Source organism: Aquarana catesbeiana, linkage group LG10, assembly GCF_042186555.1.
Source record: "Aquarana catesbeiana isolate 2022-GZ linkage group LG10, ASM4218655v1, whole genome shotgun sequence".
Taxonomy (NCBI): Eukaryota; Metazoa; Chordata; class Amphibia; order Anura; family Ranidae; genus Aquarana; species Aquarana catesbeiana.
Window position 1 is genome coordinate 207,109,649 of NC_133333.1, and position 27,492 is coordinate 207,137,140.

The 27,492-nt window shown below is 48.4% G+C and overlaps 1 protein-coding gene across 3 annotated transcripts in view; it reads left to right on the top strand.

The window, feature by feature from the left end:
- LOC141110122 (indolethylamine N-methyltransferase-like) overlaps positions 1-27,492 on the top strand; it is a 47,186-nt gene that overhangs the window by 7,847 nt on the left and 11,847 nt on the right. For 2 of the 3 annotated variants that reach the window (XM_073601338.1, XM_073601340.1), the window contains exons 2-3: positions 20,886-21,096; positions 22,802-23,009. In XM_073601338.1, coding sequence (XP_073457439.1) covers positions 20,952-21,096; positions 22,802-23,009 — 353 coding nt within the window. In that variant the 5' untranslated portion in view covers positions 20,886-20,951. Of the gene's footprint in view, positions 1-2,060; positions 2,217-20,885; positions 21,097-22,801; positions 23,010-27,492 lie in introns of those variants that run through there. The other variant, XM_073601339.1, reaches the window with a different exon arrangement.

Consider the following 27,492-nt stretch of genomic DNA (forward strand, 5'->3'; position numbering starts at 1 on the left):
GAGTTAGTGTGAGATGGGAAAAACATACATTACATACAGTAAACCTTTCAATTTCTCTAAATTCACATGGTGTTAGTAAGGTTTACACTGGTGATTTATTTTAGGCCATGTGCAGCAAATAAAACACATGACTAGGATAACCTCAAGCAAACTCTCATATAAGCTTCATAATATTTGTCACCCAAAGCTGAATGTGATAACAAGATAAAAACATAACAAGATAAAAACATAACAAGATAAAAAAATGAAAATATAACAAGTATTCGGCGCAACGATGGACAGCAAAAAACCAATAATACAATGATGCACATAAAAAATAATAAATGAAAGGGTTAACAGTTCATAATAGTAATAAGTGCAGGGTAAGTCCGTGATGAGAACTGCAGGTGGAAGAGGCAGGGGTAATGTGTAGAATCCACATTCAGGGCAGCCTTCCGAAGGGGGTGAAAGCCATTATCCCAATGCACTGTAAGACAAGGAAAAGGAGGCGCCTCTGGGTGCAGACTTTTAAAACAATTTATTAAAAAACAGCAACAGCTGGTAATACACTCACATTTGAGTAGAAAGTATCAAGCATTAAACATGTCCCAGGGCAGTCCAGGGGATCCGTGGAATCATCTCTCGGCTGGTAGGTGTTGAATAGCTCTGGGCAGTCTAAGAACGCTGGATGTGGACGGCCGAGACACAGATCCGGAGACAGGCACCAAAGAGAGGCTTGGTTAGCAGCCGATCCAGACACGGGATGATGACGTCACACGATGTGCGACGCGTTTCCTGAGCTGGCACGCCGTGAGTGGTGTGACGGCGGCGCTCCTTTGTCAAGCTGATTGGCTGGGAGCCGGAAGTCAGGGTGTTGAGGCGAAATCAAAAGTGGGAGGGTTCTGCGCCCCAAGGACTACTTAAAACAAGCCAATTAGAGCATCAGGCTCTAATCACATGCTTGTCAAAAAATGACGGGCATAATAGACACCCATTAGTCCGGCACCCTGCAAGTGCACACACAGAGTGATTTATTTTGAAATAAATGATAAAATGAATAACATTTTTTAACTTTAATATGTTAAAAATGTTAGTCTTATAATTTTTTTTAAACTGTGGGGGGGCGGTGCCCCTGCACCTCTTATGGATCGCTTTATCGCTCCAGCAGCTGTTCCGTATAGTTTTTTGTTTCACCTTTTGGAAATTTAGCACTGCTTCTTAGTTTGACCTCTATGTTGCATATGGCAAGCTGCCCTGTCTCCCGATCGGATTGTGTTGTCGGACTTTTTCCGTCGGAATTTCCGACACACAAAGTTTGAGAGCAGGATATAAAATTTTCCGACAACAAAATCCGATCATTTAAATTCCAATCGTGTGTAGACAGATCCGACGCACAAAGTGCCACCCATGCTCAGAATAAATGAAGAGACGAAAGCTATTGGCTACTGCCCCGTTTATAGTCCCGATGTACGTGTTTCATGTCACCGCGTTCAGAACGATCGGATTTTCCGACAACTTTGTGCGACCGTGTGTATGCAAGACAAGTTTGAACCAACATCTGTCGGAAAAAATCAGATGAATTTTGTTTTCGGAATATCTGATCAATGTCCGATCGTGTGTACAGGGCATAAGTGTATAAAGCTGGGTATTTATGTTTTGAATTTCAACCAGTGTGTAGCCCTCTTAACGGGAGCCAGTTAGAGCAGTTTCTGTTGAATGATCCTGCTGGAAACCCAGCATGTGATCAGCAAACCAAATGTCTGCAGCTCTGATCATTGTATTCTGCCGGGGAGGTGGGGGGATTTCAGAATACAATAGTGCAGTGGGGGAGACTCCTGCATCCACATGCAGTAATTGCAAAGCTTTGTTTTTGTTTGTTTTTTAATTCAAATATTAAACATTTTATAGTTACCCATACCCAGTGCTGTGTCTTGGCCTAGGCCGACAAGGCCCAGGCCTAGGGCGGCACTTTGGGGGGGGGCTGCCCCCCCCCCCCCAGTCAGCCCATTCATTGAGAATTTGACAGAACACACAGCGTTCGGAGAGCGTCTCTCTCTCATACAGCGTGTGGTGACAGTTACCCCCTCCTCCTCTCTAAACAGACGGAGAGCAGTGAGAGAGGAGGTCAGTTTCTCTTCCTGTGTTGTGACCCCGAGTGCACATGGAGCAGTCGGATTGTGGCTTCAGCAGCGGACCGGCTACTGTGTACATTCTTCATATCTGACCTGGCTGGAGGGGTGAGAGGAAATACTGATCCTCACTAGGTCTCCTTGCAAACCTCATAGCACTGCTTATCTGTGCTCTGACTTTCCTACTTTGTTTCTCCTATCTCCTGTTATCTGAAATAGAGTCTCTCTAATAATTAACCCTCTATGTCTTTGCTGGGGGAGAACTGTGCTTTTCTTTTCTTCTCTGCTTCAGCCCAGGTTCACACCAGTGTGATCAGACATTGCATGTGATTCGCACCCGCACCAGTGGTACCGATTACATGCAATGTCTGTGAGATGCGAGTTCAGCCATGAAATTGTATGGCTGAACTCGTATTGGATTGGCACAGAAAAAATAACAGGGACTTGTTTTTCCCAGCACTAGAATCAGATCGCATGGGTGTTCTCACCTATGCGATCTGATTCCTGTGCCAGTTAACAGTTCGCACTGCGATCTGTGAACTAAGCTGGGGGTGTCATTAACATTGTATTGACACCCACAGAGGTTCGCAGAGGGTGGTGTGATCTGCCCACGGGAGAGATACAATGCGGCAACTGGCGCTGGAATCGCACTGGTTCCCACATTACATCAGTGTGAACCCGGGCTTAATGAACACATGTACACTGCTGCTTACCCCTTTCACACTGGCGGCGTTTTTCAGGCGCTACAGCGCACCTGAAAAAAGCCTGAGTGCTTTCACACTGGGGCGCTGCGCTGGCAGGGTGTTACAAAAAGTCCTGCCTGCAGCTTCTTTGCAGCGGTGTAGGAGCGGTGAATACACTGCTCCTGCCCATTGAAATCAATGGGCAGCACCGGCAAAGCGCCGCTGCAGCGGCATTTTGCAGGCAGATTTAACCTTTTTTTGGCCGCTAGCAGGAGTTAAAACCGCCCCGCTAGCGGCCGATTTCGACGGTAAAGCGGCGCTAAAAATAGCGCCGCTTTACTGTCGACGCCCAGGTGCTTTCAATGTGAAAGGACTCTAAATGGTTAAGGCTGCACTCATACCTGAGCGTATTTCTTTCATGCAGAAAGTCGCACGTTTTTACCATGATTTTTGCCACAATTTTGTACAGGTCAAAAGGTCACCAAAGAAAAAAAGCAGAAAAATGCCTATAATCTGCCTATGAAGAAGTTCATGTACTTTTTTGAGCTCAGGCTCTGTTTACACATAGGCGTTTTTGGGCATTTGTTTGCTCTCAGCCTCAGCTCTAAAAACGCCCAACAAGACTAATCCCATTCATTTCAATGGCCCCTGTTCACATCTGAGCTTTCTGTCACATAAAGCAAAACGGCCATCGCTCAAAAAAGTACATCAGCTTCTTTTTTGGCAGATTACAGGCGTTTTTAATTCTTTTACATTGGTGACCTTTTGACCTGTACAAAATCGTGGCAAAAATAGCGTAACATTCTGCCTGGAAACGATACACTCAGGTGTGAATGCAGCTTCAGGCGTTTTACTACAGGCGACAAAATGCTCAGATGTGAACAGGGGCCATTTAAATGAATGGGATTTTGTTTGTTGGGCGTTTTCACGGGTTTTTGATGGCATTTTACGAGCTGAAAACGTTCAGGTGTGAATGCAGCCTGACTATTTACAGCTCAACATCTGCAGGCAGGTGCTTCTGGTAAAAAATGGCATTTAACACCTTAGTGTCTGCTTGTATATATTGGTTTAACCTTTCATAGCTACCTGTATGGATCATGCTGCCTTCTGACATACGAAGAAAAGTGTCATTTCTCATTATAGATCAGTCTGGATTTTATTGTCCATTCTACTAACTACATTTAAGACTGACGTATATTTATTTTTCTTTCTTTTTTCTTTTGTCTCTATTTGGAGTGAACGCAGTTTGCTGAAAAGGCCAATGATTTTGCCCCGCCTCCTTATGATCTATCCAATCTCTGTTGTGCCTGCCCCGTCAGCTATGTCCAGACTCCACCCCCTGATGCACACACAGACACACTTTCTGTGTGTATGTTAAGGTGTGCAGGACAGGTGGCAAATCAGAGTACACGCATACTAGAGGCTGGAAAATTGGTTAGTAAGTTTAAACATCACCTCCTCCTAGACAATTACACTAATGTCCCCCTCTCCTGCTCTGATTAAAAAAGACTGTCACGCCTCTGAAAAGCAATACACACAGATTTCTTTTCAGAGGCAATATGCGGCCTCCTCGCCACTTGTGTGGGCACTGGTGAGGCTGCACTGATCGGCACTGATGAGGCTGCACTTGGTACCCACTTTAAGCCCACAATCACATTGGGCCGATTTGGCATGTCAAATCGCATGCCAAATTTACAGCTATTGCTGACAATTACACAGTTCAAATCGGTGCGACGCTGCCTTTGCGGAGCCGAACTGATTCCCAAAATAAGTTTCTGTACTACTTTTGGTGACTTTGGGGGCCATTTTAATAGACATCTGTGCATGAACCCACACAGATGTCTGTCAAATCGTCCCCGAATTCGGACTTCATTGCCGGTTTGAAATCGTGCGAGTTCAGATTTCAAACCCTCCCTAATGTGAATGTAGGCCTAATGTACAGAGAGGAAGAGGTGGAGCCTAAATAGGAAGGGGTGTGGTTTACAGATGACAGGGCAGGCCTTAAACATGAAGGGGTGTGGCATCGACAGGAAGGGGCGGGTCATATTTAAATTTGGGGGTGCATGAGTTTAGTCAGGCCTAGGGCAGCACAAAACGTAAATACACCACTGCCCATACCTTCCCACTGTCCCAAATTCCGCAGGACCATCCTGCGATTTATAGTAAGTCCCGGGGTAGCGCGGATCTGGGCTGGAGTCTTGAAGCCCAGGGCTGGAACAAGTGGTATCCCCAATGGGTGCAATGTGTGCTCTCACACACAGCACCAAGTGAGGATTCCTGAGAGAAGATCTACCCGGCAATCTCTGTTCCCCCCCTCTTAATCAGTTAGGACCACCGGCGTCCTAGCAACCAAGGACATTACTTGCAGGCCGCCTCACATCTCCGCCCCCTCTTCGGCCCCGATCCTGCCTCTCAGCGATCCTCATGCCAGCTCTCAGCAGCCCAGATCCCATCTGCAGATATTCCCAGATCACCGGCTCCCAGGGCCCCATCCCATCTGCCAGCGGCCCCGGATCCCCCCACTCAACAGCCCAGATCCTGCCTGTCATTGGCTCGTGAAAGGTAAGAGGAACTGAACTTGTCACACAGAAGCACTCCACCTACTTCTGTGTGTTTGCGCCAGGCACCCAGGTGGGACATGGTTCACATTTGCTGGTGGGTGCCCTGGGTCCCGGCGCCACAACTGCCCACATTGCTGCCCTCACATTGGGGAATGCCAGAGGTGTCTACCTTTCCCATCTGTCAGGACTGTACCATGGAGTCGGTGAAGTGCTGTGAAACTCGTCCTCGGCTCCATGCTACAGTCCTGACACTCGGAGCTGTCAGCGGCACTGTACTTAAAAAAGCACAGGGATACACATCAATCTACATATGTGGGAGAGCTGAGGGGGACACTAGTAAGAGAGGAGAGGGGAATTGGTGAGAAAGCTGGGGGACATTAGTAAGAGAAGAGGGGGGGAATTGGTGAGAGAGCTGGGGGGGCATTAGTAAGAGAAGAGGGGGAATTGGTGAGAGAGTTGGGGGGCATGGGTGAGAGAGCTGGGGGGGGGCTATTGCTGAGAGCTGGGGGGCATTAGTAAGAGGAGGAGGGGCATTGGTGAGAGAGTTGGGGGGGCATTAGTAAGAGAGGGTGTTTAACCACATCCCTAAAGCCCCTCCCACCATTAAGACTTTGGCCATGTCCATATTTTGCCGTTATGCATGCTGCAGCTCACTTGCTCCCTCAATTGTCCCTCATTCTGAAGTTCAAAAGTTGGGTGGTATGCAGTTACCTACTCTCTTGGTATTGCACAGAGCAGCCCCGGTCCTCCTGTTTTTGGGTTTGCTGCCGGCGCTCCTGGCTCCTACCCCCCATCGAGTGCACTCTTGCATGCTCGCTCCTTAGCTTCGCTCTGTGTGTCCATAAGACAAACAGAACAGGGCTTGGCCCCGCCCCCTGCTCCCTCATCACTGGCTCTGACAGCAGAGGGAGCCAATGGCTCCTGCTGCTGTATCTGAGCCAATGAGGAGTGAGAGAGCCGAAAGAGCCTCGGCTCTCATGCACATCAATGGATCAAGATCGGCTGGGGGTGCCTGTAGAGGAAGTTGCATACAGAAGGTTTTTTAACCTTACTGCATAGAACACAGTAAAATAAAAATAAAATTCTGCCTTTACAATCATTTGAATACCTGGACAATCCCATTTAAATTTGTACAATATCTACTGTACAGTATGAGGGACTGCTAAAATAATTCATTCACTTTTAGTGGCGGCCTGTCCATTAGGGGCGCATGGGCACTGCCCCTCATCCATGCCCCCCCCCCATTGGAATCTACATTCAGGGCACCGGATGCATGGATTCCAATGGGGGGATGTTTTTTTTCTTGAAGGACGTGATTAGAGCCAGAGGCTCTAATAGGCTTCAAAAAAGGATGGGCCCGGGGCACAGAGCACTGCGCTCTGAGCCCACCCAATTGTGTGATAATAGCTATTGTCACACTGAATCTCCTCCCCGCCATTTAGGAAGCGGGTCATGAGACCCATTTCTCACTTGGCCAAATTGACAAGTGATCCTATTGGACCACGACGAGGAGAGAGGAGTAGGGAGGAGACGTGGAGGCCGCCGGAGGAGACGCAACCGCCGCCGGGAGGGACATAGCTGCTGCCGGGAGGGAAGCGCTGCCTGCGGGTAAGTGCTCATCGGCTAACCGTTAGTTGTGGTGGTTGTGTGCGGACCCGACCGACCCATGGGGTGGGAGGTGCAGCTAACCCAACCGACCAGGGGGGTGGCTGTGGGTGCATTTTGTGCCGCCCCTTAGGTAGTTGCAATGTTAATTGGCAGACTCCGAGACTTCAACAGGAGGACAGCCATGCAGGGAAAGGCATCCAGCAAGATGCCACATCTGCATGTTTAGGAATGCTTTCTCCTATGGCAACAGTCTTTAACAGTTTCTAACACAAGGTGTAACAGTTCCTTTACTTCCACTACAATATCACTTTTTGAAGTTTTTTAGCCCACTGAGTTCCCAGTCTCTCTCACTAGGCTAGATGATTCACTGCCACAGAATCCCGTGAGCTCCTCCAATCTTCACTGTAGTATCTTTCTCAAGCGTCACCCCTGTTTCTCTGCTGGGTCCCTAGCTTGGCACTACAGATACTTCTCAAGCTTCACCTGCTCGGTCCTTGGCTTGACACATAAGGCTGCTCTGCAAGCGTCACCTCCGCTGGCTGGGTCCATGGCTTGATACCCACTGAAGTTTCCAGATTCTTAACCCCGGTTAGTGAGAATTCTGCTCCGGTACTTGCTTCAGCTACTCACTGTAGTCCCTGTTAATAAGGTGGTTGGTCCCTTAGTAGTGACAGCTTCCCCTCTACCTCTGACCACTACAGGTTCTCCGGCCAGCAGAACTGTCAATTCTGGTTGGACTGCAAGCCCCAATCCCAACCCTGCGCTGTTCTCTTGCTTCTGGATAGGCTCTCAGACAGCCTAGCAGCCAGATGTGCCCAGGATAGGCCCAAACTCCGGCCAAGCAGCCCGGGCAATACAACACGCGTCCACCCAGACAGCCATCCAGGTGGCACAGAACACTGATCACCTGACTCCACCCAAATATATAGGTTCTCCCAGCAGGCCATGGGATTTAAGAAAACCCCTACCCATTGGCTGGGATACCCCATATACCCATAATCTGACCTTGCATTGCCCTTCTCGTATCTAGTGCCACCGGGTACCCGGCCACCTAGCGGCAAAAGAGGGAAGTGCAGCGATTACAGACTTATGCCCCGTACACACGGTCGGATTTTCCGACGGAAAATGTGCGATAGGACCTTGTTGTCAGAAATTCCAACCGTGTGTAGGCTCCATCACACATTTTCAATCGGATTTTCCGACACACAAAGTTTGAGAGCAGGCTATAAAATTTTCCAACAACAAAATCCGTTGTCGGAATTTCCGATCGTGTGTACACAAATCCGACGCACAAAGTGCCATGCATGCTCAGAATAAATAGAGATGAAAGCTATTGGCTACTGCCCCATTTATAGTCCTGACGTATGCGTTTTACGTCACCGCTTTCAGAATGATCGGATTTTCCGACAACTTTGTGTGACCGTGTGTATTCAAGACAAGTTTGAGCCAACATCGGTCAGAAAAAATCCTAGGATTTTGTTGTCGGAATGTCCGATCAATGTCCGACCGTGTGTACAGGGCATTAGAGTGAAATCAATTGATCCCTAACAATGGACTGAGGTAGCTATACCTGGCAGGTAAATTTAGGAGCAACCCTGCCTAAACACCAGGGTGCTACACATCTATCAAAGCTATCTGCAGTGCTGTAAACTACCAACTACCCCTACACCCATGTAATAAAGATGAAGAGAGAAGCACATGTTTGGAGTCCAAATCAGGAGAGTAGCCTAGAGTGACAACCATGGCTCTTCCAGTGGCGGCCCATCCATTAGGGGCGCCCGGGCACCACCCCCTCTCTCCAGCCACCCCCCTATATGAGACAACTCCAGATTGGCTGCCCATGGAGAGCAGCAGAGGAAGGATAGAGGAAACAGAAGCCAGAGCCATAAGGGAGGAAACCGAGGGAGAGCCGCCACCGCCGCCGAGAGAAAGCCCGGGAGTGCAGATTAGATGGGGTAGACTTACACCAGTGACGGACATGGGGGGGTGGTACTGTTTGCCACCCCCCCCAAAGAAAATAACCACCGGCCGCCACTGGGCTCTTCTATACATAAAGTGGAGTGAGTGAGCATAGTCACTCAATCACTAAGTAAAAATAAAGTCTGCAAGAAGAAAACTAATGCAGCCTCCCAAGCTAAGAAAGAGGCTAACACTACTTTTTTTTTTTTTTTTTTTAGTTTAGATCAGTGGCGGCCCGTGCTTTTTTGTTTGGGGAGCGGCAAACATCCATACTATACTGTACAAGGTGCAAGCCTTAATTAAATCTCCTCATTGGACAGATTGATATCAGCAGGAGCCAGTGGCTCCTGCTGCTGTCAGTCAAAAGCTGTGATGCAGGGAGTGGGGCCCAGTACCGCTGTCTGTGTCAGTGGACGCAGCAGTGGGACTCGGGAGCCAGCCTGCACAGGTGCCCCCATGAAAAATGGCTTTCAGTGGGAGCACCGATGAAGAGGGGGGCCTGGAGTGCCGGTAGAGGACCCCAGAAAAAAAAGATTGGGGCTGCTCTGTGCAAAACCATGCACAGAGCAGGTTAATATAGACATGTTTATTATTTTTAAAAAAAAATCTAAAGTTTACAACCACTTTAACACTTACACAAGTCCCTTGGTGCATTCTGTTGTGATCCATTTAACATCAAATGCTCAAGCCCTGAAGAAACACCCCCAAACACGTTGGCTGTATTTTAATCTTTAACAGATAAGTTCACTTTTTAGAAAAAAAATAATAAATGCACATTTCTTTTTTGCAGGTAAAAAAAATGTGCATTAATTTACTTATAAGCGGGGTCGGCAACCCGTTGATCACGGGCTACCTATCGACGGCCGACAGGTGACAGGTAGTCCGCGAAGACGTCCCGCTGTTGCAGAGTCCGCCGACTCGGTCCTTGCTCCAGACCAGCGCATGCGCACTCTCACGCAATTCCAGGCTGCAGAGGCAGTCCCCACCCATTGCATACGTGAATACGCTCAAGCGGGTTCGGGCTCTTCTCCGAACACGCCAGAACGCTTTACGCCCCTCGCCACCGTCCCTCCTCACCGATCCAAGGGAAGGTGAGAGAGGCGGCAGGGATCAGGGCCTCTGCCCCTTGCCTGCGCCACTCTGCATATAAAACTTCTTTAAACTCCAGCCCTCCTGCCACTCCAGCCCTCCTGATCCCCCCCAATACCATACCATCCTGATCCCCCAATATCATACCCTCCTGATCCCCCCCCCATACCATACCCTCCTGATCCCCCCAAAATACCATACCCCCCCCCGCCACCCAAGCCCTCCTGCCACTCCAGCCCTATTTTTTTTTTTTTTTTTGAAAGGCAGCAGCTACAAATACTGCAGCTGCTGACTTTTAATATTAGGACACTTACCTGTCCAGGACGCCCGCAATGTCCTCACCCGAAAGCCGACACATCCTTCGGCTCTGGGTGGAGGCGCTGGCATCTTCAGTAAGGGATTTAGGAAGTGAAGCCTTGCGGCTTCACAGCCTGGTTCCCTAATGCGCATGTGCAAGTTGCGATGCGTGTCCTCACTGGTCCCTGCTGTCTTCTGAAACCTGTGTGTCTCCCAGAAGACAACGGGGGGGACAGAGGAGGGGCCGAACATGGCGTAGATTGCCACGGAATCTGCGGCGTTCTATCGCTGGAAGTGGGAGATAAACCTGTGTTAGACAGGTATCTGCTCCCCCCTTCCCCCTGAGAGGTGCCAAATGTGACCCCGGAGGGGGGGGGGGGGGACCGGAAAACGGAAGTTCCATTTTTGGGTGGAACTCCACTTTAAGGTTAGGGTTAGTGTAGCCCTCTTTTTGGGGGTTATGAGAAATGACCCTTCTCAAACAGGATAGTGTGCTAAACTAGGTAAATAAGAGAACCTGAACCTTTGCTTTCTGATCTGGCCAATGAATCTTTTGTTTTTCGAAAGAAAAAAACTCTCTAGCAGATGTAGCAGTTACAGGGTTGAGACAAACCATTTACTACTGACAGGGGTGCTCACAATGATTAGCTTTTTCCCAAGAGAAAAAAGAAAGTCACTATAACTGCTTATGAAGTGGGAGCTGGAGTTTGGCTTTGTTAGTGTATGTAAATCTGCTAGTACATTTAACACTCCCCTCCCCCAGGACTGACAATGATGCTGTCCAAAGCCTGCCCCTGTGCTGCTACAGAAGGTGTGTTGCTGGCCAGATTAACAAGTGAAAACATGGGGGGGAGCCTATAAAAGAAAACGGAAATTCCAAATTCATCAGTATTGGGTAGTGATAGCGGCCTTATGTGTTTTGGCTCTGCTTTTGTTTCCTATAATTATATAATAATGACATAAGGCATATTGCTTGACAGAGCAAAAATATTAGACCTTATGCCCCAAAAGAGATGACAACGCCATGTTCCTACTGAACATGTGTGATTAGTTTCGTATGAATCGAAAATTCATACGAATTTCCGGAAATTCGTACATTCGCGAGGATCCAAACTACGAATTTTTATGCATATGAATTTTGTACGAAATACGAAATTTGGTTTACGAACTTCGGATCCAAATTCCGCTACAACAGAATCTGACAAAATAAGAATGTTCATTAATTACGATTATCCGTTATGATGAAGTTAAAAACCCCAGGAAGTCAGCACAGGGATGGTGGGAGCCCCTGATAATGGGCACAGCAGGTGTACAGACCCGGGAACTCAGCACAGGGATGGTGGGAACCCCTCATAATGGACACAGCGGGTGTACAGACCCAGTAACTCAGCACAGGGATGGTGAGAGCCCCTGATAATGGGCACAGCAGGTGTACAGGTGTACAGGGAGGGTGGGAACCCCTCATAATGGACACAACGGGTGTACAGACCCGGGAACTCAGCACAGGGATGGTGGGAACCTCTCAAAATGGACACAGCAGGTGTACAGACCCGGGAACTCAGCACAGAGATGGTGGAAACCACTCATAATGGGCACAGTGGCATAGTTGCCAACATTGTAAAAAAAAAATGTGGGACACTTTTGTGGCTGTAGGCGGAGCTGTCCAATAATTAGGGGGCGGGGCATTCACCAGCAGGCGTGGCCTATTAAAAACAGACAAGTGCGGCGCGCGAAGCGGGGCGCCGCGAAAAATGGGCGTGGTTTACGCAAAATTGTGGGCGTGGCTTAAATGGGCGTGGCTCTAGAGGGTGTGGTTAGAGTCTGAAATGAATGAGGGATGGAGAGGGGGGGAGAGGGGGAGAGAGAGGGAAATGACGGGACAGCAGCCCCAGATCCTACACAATAAAAATATGTGTATTCTAGAAAGTTTAACAATCAGCAGATAAAGATACTCCAAACACCTGGTGTTAATGCTTTAATCATCCCGGCACCATGGTTGTTATGGTGTCAGGATGATTGAAGCGCATTATTTCTATTATTACATTGTAATATAAAATGAAATCATTCAACTCACCATAATGCAGAATCAGTGGGATCCCTGAGCGTGTCACCTGCCACGTCGCCTGCCACCAGCCGTCCGTCCTTGCTTCAGATGTCCGAGCAGAGTCCGTCCTTGCATCAGGTGCCCCCAGCGGAGCCCCCCTCACACCAGGAGTCCCCGGCGGAGCCCCCCTCACATCAGGTGTCCCCGGCGGAGCCCCCCCTCACACCAGGAGTCCCCAGCGGAGCCCCCCTCACACCAGGAGTCCCCGGCGGAGCCCCCCTCACACCAGGAGTCCCCGGCGGAGCCCCCCTCACATCAGAAGTCCCCAGTGGAGCCCCCCTCACATCAGAAGTCCCCGGCGGAGCCCCCCCTCACACCAGGAGTCCCCGGCGGAGCCCCCCCTCACATCAGGAGTCCCCGGCGGAGCCCCCCCTCACATCAGGAGTCCCCGGCGGAGCCCCCCCTCACATCAGGAGTCCCCGGCGGAGCCCCCCCTCACATCAGGAGTCCCCGGCGGAGCCCCCCCTCACATCAGGAGTCCCCGGCGGAGCCCCCCCTCACATCAGGAGTCCCCGGCGGAGCCCCCCCTCACATCAGGAGTCCCCGGCGGAGCCCCCCCTCACATCAGGTGTCCCCAGTGCCCCCCCCTCACATCAGGTGTCCCCAGTGCCCCCCCACTCACATCAGGTGTCCCCAGTGCCCCCCCACTCACATCAGGTGTCCCCAGTGCCCCCCCACTCACATCAGGTGTCCCCAGTGCCCCCCCCACTCACATCAGGTGTCCCCAGTGCCCCCCCCACTCACATCAGGTGTCCCCAGTGCCCCCCCCCACTCACATCAGGTGTCCCCAGTGCCCCCCCACTCACATCAGGTGTCCCCAGTGCCCCCCCACTCACATCAGGTGTCCCCAGTGCCCCCCCCTCACATCAGGTGTCCCCAGTGCCCCCCCCTCACATCAGGTGTCCCCCCCTCACATCAGGTGTCCCCCCTCACATCAGGTGTCCCCAGTGCCCCCCCCTCACATCAGGTGTCCCCAGTGCCCCCCCCTCACATCAGGTGTCCCCCCCCTCACATCAGGTGTCCCCAGTGCCCCCCCCTCACATCAGGTGTCCCCCCTCACATCAGGTGTCCCCAGTGCCCCCCCCCTCACATCAGGTGTCCCCCCCTCACATCAGGTGTCCCCAGTGCCCCCCCCCTCACATCAGGTGTCCCCCCCTCACATCAGGTGTCCCCAGTGCCCCCCCCTCACATCAGGTGTTCCCAATGCCCCCCCCACTCACATTAGGTGTCCCCTGTGCCCCCCCCACTCACATCAGGTGTCCCCAATGCCCCCCCCACTCACATCAGGTGTCCCCTGTGCCCCCCCCCACTCACATCGTGTCCCACAGCGGTGCGCGCGCTCACCCCCCACCTAGAACCCCCGCCCCTTTCCATAACAGACTGGCAGCGGGGCGGGGGGGTAGGCGGGGCGAGGCGGAGCGGGGCGGGCCGAGGCGGGGCGAGGCGGAGCGGAGCGGGCCGAGGCGGGGCGGGCCGAGGCAGGCCGAGGCGGAGCGGGGCGGGCCGAGGCGGAGCGGGGCAGGGGGTGGGCGGCGACGCAGAAGCTTCGTCTAGCCCCCCCCCCCCAGCCGTCTTCCTGAACTCCAACAAAATGGCGGCCGGCGGAGACAATGTCTCCGCCGGCCGCCGACCTCTAGCGGCGGCGGCGGCGGTTTCAAAAACCGGAACCGAATTTTTCGGGACATTTCCCGGGACGCCACAAATCCGGGAATGAAGTCCAAGTCCCGGGAATGTCCCGGGAAATTCGGGACAGTTGGCAGCTATGCAGTGGGTGTACAGACCTGGGAACTCAGCACAAGGATGGTGGGAAACTGCCATTCCGCTCCTTGACAGTGAGGTTGCTGGTTCCTTTGCTTCCAGAGACCAGGGGCTAGAGTTGCTCCTCTGCCCCAGGAGTGATGCAGGATCCTGGGGAGGATCCAAGGGGAGGCCCCCTGGATAGGCCTCAGCCTGTGGATGACACTGGGCCTGGCCCAAGGAAAGATGAGTCCCTGTCTGCCTTTAGACAGAGGGTTGTTGAAACACTGATGTGGATTGAGAAGGAAGAGGAGAAGTTGGTAGCTTTGAAAAATGAATTTAAAAAGAAAAAACAGATTTGTGCCAAAGAGTTCAGCATGAAAAGACCAGCTCTGAGGCCTGAGTTGAAAGACCTGGAACAAGCTCTGAGGAAGCAGAAAGAACTGGTGAGTTCTCTGAAGGAGAATAGTGGAGCATTTAAAGAAAAATATAAGAATGAAGAAAGATTCAGCCAAATGAGAAGAGGAGCCGCTTCCTGCATGGAGGGTGAGGAGACCAGTGAGGAGATGCAGGTACAGACAGCAGAGAGTGAGAAAGTGGGCCCGGAGGATGAGCCCAGCTCTTCAACACCTCAGACATCTGCTGAGTCCTCAATGGTGGAGGCCTCTGTCCCCTTCACTCCCCAGCAATGTGGAACATCTGAGCAGGAGGTTGAAGGTTCTTGCATGCTGGATTTTATCAATAAACTTGAATCACCTCTGAATGTGGCTTCACAGGATGATGAGAAGATGGACACCGTTCCTAGCCCTGTGGAAGAAAGACCTGTGGAGAGACAAGGTGCAGGTACAGTGTGTGTGCAGGATGGTGTGAACTTTAATGACAATGTGCTTGCTGAGGATTGTAGTGCTGCAGGCAGTAAGCCCAGACCCACAGACAATGTACAGCATGCAATAACATCTGCTAATAACTGTCAGCTTCAGTCTGCAGAGAAGTCCATGGACAATACAGAGACTTTGCCTGGACCAGGCACAGTGGCTGTTCCTGTGAATGGTGGAGGAGATGCTGGGTGCAGTAGTGCTACAACTTTCCAGGACTCTGCAGCAGCCATGACTGTGATTGATCCCAGAAAAGAAACTGTGTGTTTGGGGGAGGGGGAGGGTCCTGCCTCTGCTAATCAGAAGACTGCTATCCCAGCTGATTCAGACTTTCTGCCAGCAGGTTTGAATGTGTCTAAGGACAAGACTGCAAATGCTGCTGGTGTAAGAAAAACTTATGCTGGTGTTGCTGCTACATGTTCTGGGAAGGGGCAGCAAGCAGGGAAGGAGCATGAAAATGGTTTATCTTCCTCCCTGTTTAAAAGGAGGAATGTTGTCCAGATAAAATGGGAGGGCGGTGGAGTCCCCCCACATACAGTAGGAGGACAGTGATGGATAAAATCCTGCAGATGGGGTTTACACCCACAGATATCTTCGCCCCGATCAGTCCGGCAGGTTCCTAGGAGTATGATTTGTCCTTTATCCGTCCGGAGTCTTTGGACATAATTTGGAAGAAGTATGAACACGTGTGTAGGGGCCTGCCGGACTGGAAAGGGCTCATCCCAAAGCTTGTATCACGCCAGCCCCTCATTAAAATGGTCACAATTTTGGTCCGCAATGAGTCCATACCACAAGGGGATTTAACTGTTTGGTTGAGGAGGTATGGGGACGTCCTGAGCCCCCTAAAAAAGATTGTGGACGATCGGGGAATATGGACGGGGGGACGGTCTGTGCAGCTAAAATTAAAGGTCGTTGATAATGTCGTCCAGCATCTGCCATCCTCAGCTTTCCTGGGGAGGGACAGGCTGACCATCTTTTATCCAGGCCAGCCAAAGCTCTGCAATAAGTGTGGAGATAAAGGGCATCTTGCATCCTCCTGTCCAGTGTTGAAGTGCTCTCTGTATCAGCGTATAGGACATTTGGTGAAGGATTGTAATATCATCAGGTGCAATCTGTGCAATGCGGTGGGACATCCTTACAGTCAGTGTCCTGAGGCAATGCACAACAATCCTGAGCTCATGAGAGAGTTTTTCCACCTGGACATGGAGGATGCTCAGCAGCTGGGGTGCCTGTGAGTCCATCTGAGTCTGTGCCAATACCTAATGTATCTCCCCAGTCTGTGATGCCCCAGTCTGTGCCAATACCTAATGTGTCTGTGTCTCCCCAGTCTGTGCGTTTACCTAGTGTGCCCGTGTCTTCTGTAGGTAAGGTATCAGTTGCCGAAAATGTGTCCAATCCTTCTGTGTCTGTGTCTTCTAAAATTGCAGAGGCAGCAAGAGGTGCTGAGGCAGGTGCGTCAGGTGTGGTGCCAATCCCCCTCCCCCAACGCTGCAGGGTTTCTATTGAGGATCGTGGGGTGCAGAAGAGTGGGGAAAATGGTGGAGAGGCTGGCCTGGTGGTAGATAAGGGAAGGGGGAGTGGGGGGGAGGGGGGTGAAGGGGAGGATAGGTGTGGGGAGGCTGTTGAATCTGGTTTGTCTAAGGATGATATGGAGTGGTTGGAGGATAGGAGGAGGAGGGGCAAAAGAAGGAAAAAAAGGGGTTCAGTTACCTTAAATCCTAAAGTTTTGCCTTTGGAAAATAAGTTTAAGGTCCTGTCTGATGATGATGATGAGTGGGACTCGTTCAGTTCGGCATCCTCTATGGAGGATGAGTGCCAGGGTGCAACGAAGCGCGCTGGTTCTCCAGGAAGAGGGAGTAGTCAGGCTAAGAAACGGCTGCCTCAACTACCCTAATGGCAGTTCCCACTCCGTTAAAAGTGGCAACCATTAATGTTGCCAGCTTAAGATCAGTAAGTGCTCGTCATATGGCCTTATTTTTGCTCAGCGAGTTTGATGCTGACATTTTGTTTTTGCAAGAAACCCATCTGAGTAGTCTGGCCGATATACATCTGGCAAAGAAGGAGTGGAGACGTGGTCCCTCATTTTGGTCTCTTGCGGCCGAGCCTTACAGCGGAGTTGCAGTCCTTTTTTCTGGTATGGTAACGTGCCGGCGGGTCATTGAGGTAGAGCTAAGGAGATGCATGGTGTTAGACATCTCTGTGAAGGGGCAAGACTTGCACCTGATTAACATCTATGGTCCCCAGACGAAGTGGGACAGGAAATGCCTCTTTACAAAGATTAAGCCTTTTCTTTTTAAGGCCCAGCAGGTTATCTTTGGAGGTGATTTCAACACCATTACTAGGTCTAAAGACAGGAGAGGTTTCAGAGATAAGCTAGATGAGCACATTAAGTGCTGCCCAGACAGCACGGGGTTCACTTTTCAGCGAGGTAATAGTCAGAGTAGGATAGATAGTTTTTTTTTAAAAGGGAGACTCAGCTTTTTCGGCACCTGTGTGTCGGGCAGTAGAGTTTTCTGATCACTGTATTCTATCTGTGACTCTGAATGCCCCAGACATGCCACCTAAGGGGAGGGGTATCTGGAGATTGAATTCGGCCCTCCTGGAAGACGTGAGAGTAAGACAATCCTTTTGAGGATTTTTTTCAAGCACAGGTAACGATCCTAGACTTTTGCAACAGCAAGTCAGAATGGTGGGAGCTTGTTAAACAGCGGACTGTTGGGCTTTTCAAGGCCATAGGAAGAAAGAAGCAGCAAGATAAGTATATCACCTACCAGCGTTTGCGGAGGAAACTTGACCGCCTTGTTTTGAATGGAGGATATTCTGGGGCAATCTCTGAGGTGAAGCTCCTCCTTAGGAGACATCAATATGACCGGCACGCCTCTTTGGTTCAGGAGAGGGATTACAGGAAATACCATTCGCCTGACCCTTACCAGAACTGTAAACAGAGCGTAGCAGTTAAGACGGTCAATGGCCTGAGGGACAGTACGGGCTCTCTGACGAAGTCTAGGTCAGGGATCCTGGAGGTTGTCAGGTCATACTATGCCGATCTCCTGGGAGGAAGGAACCTTGATCGGACAAGGATGTTGGGTTTTTTGGACTCTACACCAGGACTGGAAAGTAATGTTCCTTTGATGAATTTGACAGATGAAATCACTGCAGATGAGGTAATCCAGGCTATTGATAAACTAGCCATCAAGAAAACTCCAGGGCCAGATGGTTTGACAGCCGAGTTCTATAAATGTTTTAAGACAATCCTGGCTCCCTACCTTGCGGAGATTTTTAATGGCTGCTTGAACGAGGGTTCTCTCCCTCCCTCCATGAGGCAATCTGCAGTGATCCTTCTGTCAAAGGGTAAAGATCCTTCGATGATTGGGAATTGGCGCCCCATTAGCCTTCTTAACGTCGATAGGAAGATACTGGCAAAGATTTTCTTCTGGCGATTATCACCAGTTGCGGGCAGTTTGTTATCCCGCCACCAGCACTGTTCGGTCCAAGGTAGAAGCACTTTCTCAGTGGTGTTAGCTGTCCGGGAGGCCTTGGAGCGTTGTAGGGCTGCTGGTTGGGGTAAATTTTTGCTGACATTGGATCAGGCTAAGGCCTTTGATCGGGTTAATCATTACTTGTGGCTCCTTCTTGACAAATATGGCCTGGAGGGGGGTTTCATCGATTGGCTAAAGATTTTGTACAAAGGGGCTGAAAGCTTTCCTCTGGTTAATGGTTGGGTCGGGCAGCCCTTTGCGGTCGGCTCGGGTGTGCGTCAGGGGTGTCCATTGAGTCCTCTGCTATATGTGTTTGCAATCGACCCCTTCATTAGAAGGATAGAGAGTGGACCTTTGTGTGGGGTACCTTTGGGCATCGCTGGTGAGCCTCCTTTGAAGGTTGTGGCCTATGCTGATGATGTTTCTGTTTTTATCTCTGGGACTGCGGAGGCGCAGGAGGTGGTCTCAGTGATAAGGCAGTATGCAGAGGCATCAGGTTCAAAGGTCAACCAGGACAAGTGTGAAGCTTTCTGGATGGGCGTGGAAGGTGAGAGCTTTGTTCTCCCGGATGACTTCCCGGAGCCCGAACAAAAAATTTCTAGGCATTGAATTCGGTCCAGGTGACTATGGTCATGCAAATTGGGTGAACAGGCTGGAGAATGCTGATGCCAAGGTGGCAAGCTGGAAAGGTTGGCAGCTTTCCTTGAGGGAAAAGGTTGATCTGATCAAGACTTTCCTGATTCCGATTTTTCTGTATGTCAGTTTTGTTAGCATTTTGCCAGTATCTCTCTATACCAGGATCTATAGTTGTTTCTTCCAGCTGTTATGGGGGAACAGAATAAACCTTGTCAAAAGGAATGTGACTTACCTTCCTAGGCGGGAGGGTGGTCTAGGGATGGTCAACCCTGTAGTCTTTTTCTCTCTGATGTTTGTGAAGTACAATCTTGGTAACATGTTGGCAGAGAGACCGCCTGGGTGGGTTGGTATTTTCCAGTCCTGGTTTAGGCCCTTTCTGCGAGACTGGGAGAATGGTGGGCCAGTGAAAAGCCTGAGGGTCAAGCATGAACAGCTCCCGGCTTATGTTGCCCCGTGTTTGAAAATGCTTCGGCAGTGGCAAGTAACAGCAGGAGAAGTCAGATCTCTTCCAAGGAAACTTCTTGAGAAGCGGATCATGAGCTCTGCTTTTTGCGAGCCACTGGCCTTAAGGGATTGCCCAAGCCTGGTTTTGGGGGTGGGTTTGCGATTGATTAATTTGGAGAGAATCCCAATGAAGTTTAGGGATCAGGCTTGGCTTTCCTTTCATGGAAAACTATATGTGAAGGGCAACTTGAAGTTTCTTTTCATGAGTGATCGGGGCTGCCCGAGAGTGGACTGTGGAGGAGTGGTGGAGTCCATGGATCACTTTCTACTTCAATGCCCTTTTAATACAGAGGTGTACAAGAGGGTGGGGAGGGCTCTGAGTATACCCTTCCTCCCCCATATGAGTTATGCAGAGTGGGTGTATGGGGCATTCCAGACTCGTCGGGATTATGATTTGGAAACACTTTTTTTAGTTAGTCTAGTAGTCCGTTATTTCACGTGGAGTGCACGGTGTCAGGTATCCTTACGGAGTAAAATCCTCCCTGTCGAAGTGGTGGTGCAGGACATTCTGGGTGAGGTTGGGAAGATTCGGGGTCTTGAGAAAGGCAGGTGGCAGCAGGAGGCCTGGATAAGGGTGTGGAGGAATATCAGGACTCTGTAGCTGCTGCCTGTTGATCTCGGGGTGTGTGGCTTTTCTTTGTATTCTTGATTCACTCCCCTAGATTTTCAAGATGAAATCTATTTTTGATAAAAGGCTACATGCATGGTGACGGTGATGTTCCTTAGTCTGGCTCTCCCGTAGGGATTGTGCTGTGCGCAATTTGGTTTGTACCGTTTATAATGTTCTTGTTTTGTATAAAATAATATTCAATTATATTGTAAATATGTTTTATTTATTTATTATGGTTTTATTGTATATAAATTGTTGTTTATAAGATTTTTTCAATAAACAAAATTAACCCCTCATAATGATAAATTCATCATAACGAACATTCATAATTGTTACGAAAAGTTAACGAACCTAAAAGTTAAAAACCCAGGAAGTCAGCACAGCACAGGGATGGTGGGAGCCCCTCATAATGGGCAGAGTGGGTGTCAGCTTCAATGGCAATGATTACAAGGAGACTGGTCAAGATTCAGTTCATATGCTGAAGGTTCCGTGCTAAATTTTTTACAGGGTGCTAAATATCTCAAGGCTGGTCCTGTTCATCTTGATGTTTTTATTTGTATCAGCTGTCAAATACCACAATATTGATAAAAGAAGTGTGAAGGTTGTGATTGAACTGAAACCTTTATATTCCACAGATATATAAAGGGCGACAATCATTTGAAGGAGTAAGACACCTACCCAGCGAAGATCCAGCATAGAAAATGTCTGAGACCATTCGCAAGCATTATCACGATGATGATTTTGATGCCAAGGACTTTGTTAATACTTATTTTTCCCTTGGGACCAGTATACTCGAAGAAAGCATGGGCTTTCCTACAAGGATCATCCATGAGATGGCTTCCACAGGTAATGTAATGATCATCCATGAGATGGCTTCCACAGGTAATGTAATGATCATCCATGAGATGGCTTCCACAGGTAATGTAATGTATAGACTATCAATGCATAAAAGCTCAGCTAAGAAAGCACAGTGGCCAAATGGCTCTGTACTGACGGTTCCCAACCATCCACAGTTTCATAGAAAGCCTGTAAAAATAGCTGTGAATTGGTAAAATTGATGGGGGGGGGATTTGTTCTAGAAGGAGGAATGAAGGGGGACATTTGTGCAAAAAGAGGGAATGGAGGGGGGGGGGGGGGATTTGTGCTAGAAGGAGGAATGAAGGGGGAGATTTGTGCTAGAATGAGGAATGGATGGGGGGATTTGTGCTAGAAGGAGGAATGGATGGGGAGATTTGTGCTAGAAGGAGGAATGGATGGGGGGATTTGTGCTAGAAGGAGGAATGGATGGGGGGATTTGTGCTAGAAGGAGGAATGGGGGGTTGTGCTAGATGGAAGGGGGTAGGATTTGTGCTAGAAGGAGGAATGGAGGGGGGGGGGGTTGTGCTAGATGGAAGGGGGGGTTGGGATTTGTGCCAGAAGGAGGAATGAAGGGGGGCATTTATGCTAATAGGAGGAATGGAGGGGGGGATTTGTGCTAGAAGGAGGAATGGAGGGGGCGGGTTGTGCTAGATGGAGGGGGGGGAGTTGTGCTAGAAGGAGGAATGAAGGGGGACATTTGTGCTAAAAGGGGGGATGGAAGGGGGGTATTTGTGCTAGAAGGAGGAATGGAGGGGGATTTGTGCTAGAAGGAGGAATGGATGGGGAGATTTGTGCTAGACAGCCGGGAGGAGGTGCGGGCTCTCTGTGCTCTCTCCCATCCTGTCAGTGGAGCGCTCCTCCATACAGCAGAAGGATCGTTCTTAGTTTGAACGGTACACGGCTTAATAACCCCCCCAGAAGGAGGAATGGAGGGGGGATTTGTGCTAGAAGGAGGAATGCGGCGGGGGGGGTTCTGTGAATATCTCGTCACCAACACCCGAAATGTGGATCAACCTAAGGAAAATAAACTTGCATGAATCAGTGATAGCGTAGTCCCTTGGTGTCCTGGTGGATCATCCACATAGTAAGTGCTCTTTACTGTAAATGATCGAAAAATAGTCTTTCACATGAGCTGATTCTTATCATTAAACTCATTTAAAAAAGACCTGGGTGTGCTTCTAAACATCAAATTTTCTAATGTTTGTAAGAAACAATACTGTATTATGTTGACTCAGAGAGTTTCCAACTGCTAATAAGACTGGGCCATGCTTTATGAGAGCCTTTTTGCCTTTCTCTGTATTAACTGCATATGCTAGTACACAAGCGCACTGCAGCAAACAAATTGGCTACTTTTGCCGTTTCTCCCTCTTGTAGTCTGATCTCTGCTACATGGACTGCAAGAGGCTTGATACCGAGTCAAAATTACGTATTTGCAAGGCTTGCATTATATAAACACATTTAATGATATATATATATATATATATATATATATATATATATATATATATATATATATATATATATATATATATATGTATGTCATGCTGTTGTTGTTTTCCCCACAGACAGCTGAAAGTAATATGTTAAATTATATATAAATAAATACAGATCTGCATTCATTTGTGTTTTTATTAAATCTGCCTAGAGTTCAGCTGTAAAAGGTTTGTGGTTTTATTGATGTTTTTCCCCACAGGGCAGCTGAAAGGAGACAAGGTACTTGATAACAGTATGGGGTCCATAATGTACCAACTCTTTTCAGTCAGCAATATTTACAAAGAGATCTATGTTGTACAGATGAATGATTCCAGCTTCAAACACTTCAAGCAATGGCTGGACAATGACATCAAAGCCACTGATTGGTCACATTCTGCCAAACGAGTCTGCCATCTTGAGGGTAACAGGTATGCTTTACATTAGGGGAACATCAGAGAAGAATATGATTTGGTCACCAAGGCCCACCATTTAATTGGGAAGAGCTGTATATTTTTTCCATACACTAATCCCTTTTAGGTGTGTTGGATGGCTGCCTTCCCTGACAAGCCTTGTGGTTCCATCTGCCAGCCCCTACATAACTACTGTGTGTTGTACCTTTAAGTAGGATGCAGCTACCTCCAAGGTGTGACTGCTTTCAATAGATTCATTGCAGTTGTAGGTTCTTGTACTGTGTTAGCCATCAATAAGTTTAAATCCAAACCTTTACATCTTTAGGTCATTGCACAAATCGCAAAAAAAAAAAAAATGTAGGTGGGTTATCCTTTTTTGTTCAGAGCTCAGCTCACATTTTCAGTTTTCTTGCCTAAACAGATTGATGTCCCCCTCACCCAAAGCCTGACGTCATCAGGAGGCTGCTTGTCTTTTAAAGGTAATACCAGCTGGCCTTCTGATGATATTACATTGAACAAGTACAATATGTTCAACATAGCCCAGAAGTGTCCTGGGATACATATGACATGGGCATCATCAGGAGGCCAACTGCTAGGACCATTAAGAGACAAGCAGCCTCCTGATGATGTCAACAGGAGGATGGCAAAGAATGACCCGGAGTGTGGCAGGTTTCAGCAGATGACCACATGACAGCACTGGATTAGCTGGGCTGGTGACTAGGCTATTATACATCAACCCAACAGACCAGGTAAGAAGGGATTTAGAACAAAATAACCCACAGGAATGAAGGTCCTCATTAAAAAGGCAAGCTTTTGGGATCTCTTTGGTCCCTTTATCAGGCTTTTTACAATGTATTGCCATGTGTGTGTGTGTTTTTAATTTACAGTATCTCGCAAAAGTGAGTACACCCCTCACATTTTTGTAAATATTTTATTCTATCTTTTCATGTGACAACACTGAAGAAATGACACTTTGCTACAATTTAAAGTAGAGAGTGTACAGTATAACAGTATATATATACTATATATATATATATATATATAGTATGGCAACAAAAGTGAGTACACCCCTAAGTGAAAATGTCCAAATTGGGACAAGTGTCAATACTTTGTGTGGCCACCATTATTTTCCATCACTGTCTTAACCCTCTTGGGCATGGAGTTCACCAGAGCTTCACAGGTTGCCACTGGAGTCCTCTTCCACTCCTCCTTGACAACATCACGGAGCTGGTGGATGTTAGAGACCTTGTGCTCCTCCACCTTTTGTTTGAGGATGCCCCACAGATGCTCAATAGGGTTTAGGTCTGGAGACATACTTAATCAGTCCATTACCTTTACCCTCAGCTTCTTTAGCAAGGCAGTGGTCGTCTTGGAGGTGTGTTTGGGGTCGTTACTATGTTGGAATACTGCCCTGCGGCCCAGTCTCCGAAGTTTGTGGATAATGCTCTGCTTCACTATGTCACAGTACATGTTGGCATTCATGGTTCCCTCAATGAACTGTAGCTCCCCAGTGCCGGCAGCACTCATGTAGCCCCAGACCATGACACTCCCACCACAACACACGCTTGACACCATCTGAACCAAATAAGTTTATCTTGGTCTCATCAGACCACGGGACATGGTTCCAGTAATCCATGTCCTTAGTCTGCTTGTCTTCAGCAAACTGTTTGCGGGCTTTCTTGTGCATCATCTTTAGAAGAGGCTTCCTTCTGGGACGACAGCCATGCAGACCTATTTATTGCAGTGTGCGGCGTATGGTCTGAGCACTGACAGGCTGACCCCCCACCCCTTCAACCTCTGCAGCAATGCTGGCAGCACTCATACGTCTATTTCCCAAAGACAACCTCAGGATATGATGCTGAGCACGTGCACTCAACTTCTTTGGTCGACCATGGCGAGGCCAGTTCTGAGTGGAACCTTTCCTGTTAAACCACTGTATGGTCTTGGCCACCATGCTGCAGCTCAGTTTCAGGGTCTTGGCAATTTTCTTATAGCCTAGGCCAATGATGGCGAACCTTGGCACCCCAGATGTTTTGGAACTACATTTCCCATGATGCTCATGCACTCTGCTGTGTAGTGTAGCATCATGGGAAATGTAGTTCCAAAACATCTGGAGTGCCAAGGTTTGCCATCACTGGCCTAGGCCATCTTTATGTAGAGCAACAATGCTTTTTTCAGATCCTGAGATAGTTCTTTGCCATGAGGTGCCATGTTGAACTTCCAGTAACCAGTATGAGAGAATGAGAGCGATAACACCAAATTTAACACACCTGCTCCCCATTCACACTTGAGACCTTGTAACACTAACGAGTCACATGACATCGGGGAGGGGAAAATGGCTAATTGGGCCCAATTTGGACATTTTCACTTAGGGGTGTACTCACTTTTGTTGCCAGCGGTTTAGACATTAATGGCTGTGTGTTTACACTGTTATACAAGCTGTACACTCACTACTTTAGATTGTAGCAAAGTGTCATTTCTTCAGTGTTATCACATGAAAAGATATAATAAAATATTTACAAAAATGTGAGGGGTGTACTCACTTTTGTGAGATACTGTGTATGTGTGTGTGTATATATATATATATATATATATATATATATATATATACTGTATATACACTATATTGCCAAAAATATTGGGACACCTGCCTTTACACACACATGAACTTGTGGCATTCCAGTCTTACTCCGTAAGGTTCAATATTGTGTTGGCCCACTTTTTGCAGCTATAACAGCTGCAACTCCTCTGGGAAGGCTGTCCACAAGGTTTAAAAGTGTGTCTATGTTTGACCATTCTTCCAGAAGTGCATTTGTGAGGTCAGGCTCTGATGTTGGATGAGAAGGCCTGGTTCGCAGTTTCCACTCTAATTCATCCCAAAGGTGTTCTATCGGGTTGAGGTCAGGACTCTGTGCAGGTGTTTTGCTTGCGTCTATCTAGCAAGGTTACTTTGTGGTATAAACAAGGAAGCTGAGACCTCTGCAGTGTGTATATGTGTTTTTACTATACAAAAATTCTGCACATACAAAACTATTACAATATTAGGAATACAACACAAGACTGACAGAGATCTATAGCAAGATACCTAGCAAATAAGCAGAAACTACGGTCTATACACAGTGAAAGTATGCTTAAAAGTTACTTAACTCCGGTTACTGTGTGTTCATGATCTCCGTTGCTTCTGGAGATCAGACACCTTCTTCTTGGCTGGGACAGATTTGAGTGTCCTTTGTTCCAATGCATGATGAGTGGCTTTTGGTGTTAATCCATGTTGAGTGGTTTCAGCTTATGCCTGGCAACCTTTATATAGCTCAGGTTGTTTTCCATAACAACCGACTACAAGTCATACTTTCAGTATGAGAGACCCTCTCTTACCTGTTTAATGTAGCTATAGAGACAATAGCCTGTTCAAACTGTCAATTGAATACGATGGTATCTACATTCCCATTGTATCCAACAGCATTTGTTTGAGAAGTTCTGTGTCTGTAAAACCAGAATGCTATGAGTCTTATAGAAAAATCATATTTATATCAAACGCAACACAGCAGGCCAGTCAAGTTCCTCCACCCTAAACGCACTCATCCATGTCTTTATAGACCTTGCTTTGTGCACTGGTCCAAATCATTTGGTGGAGGGGGGATTATGGTGTGGGGTTGTTTTTCAGGGGTTGGGCTTGGCCCGTTTAGTTCCAGTGAAGGGAAATCTTAAGGTGTCACCAGTGCACAAAGAAAGGTCCATAAAGACATGGATGAGTGAGTTTGGGGTGGAGAAACTTGGCCTGCACAGAGTCCTGACCTCAACCCGATAGAACACCTTAGAACGGAGACGGCGGGCCTGACCTCCCAAATGCGCTCTGGAAGAATGGTCAAATATTCCCATAGACACACTCCTAAACCTTGTGGACAGCCTTCCCAGAAGAGTTGAAGCTGTTATAGCTCCAAAAGGTGGGCCAACTCAATGTTGAACCCTACAGACTAAGACTGGGATGCCATTAAAGTTCATGTGTGTGTAAAGGCAGGCGTCCCAATACTTATGGCAATATAATGTATACATTTATATATAGATATATCTATATCTATATATATCCCTAATTGGAAACTCATATAGTTGTTTTGCTTGGTGTCTATTAAAGTGGTAGTAAACCGGCTGTTGTTTTAATTTTTTTTTTTAAAAAAGCACCTGTAAGGCAATTGCATAATGTATGCATTGCATGCTAGCACATTATGAAATACTCACCTTGGAATGAAGCCTCTCAGTGCTGTGCTGTCACCACTGAGAGGGCTGACATCTTCCCCCCGATCTTTATTCTGACTTTGTGCATTTCGTCTATGTGATTGGCCACAGCAGCAATGACGTCACTCCCGTGTATGCACGCAGGAACCCTTGGTTTCTGGCACAAAGCTCTACGGTTCCGGCAAGGTATGCTGGATTTCAGACCACATGCGCCGGTGACACAACTGGCTATATTCAGGGTGAATATCTCCTAAACGGTGCACATTAA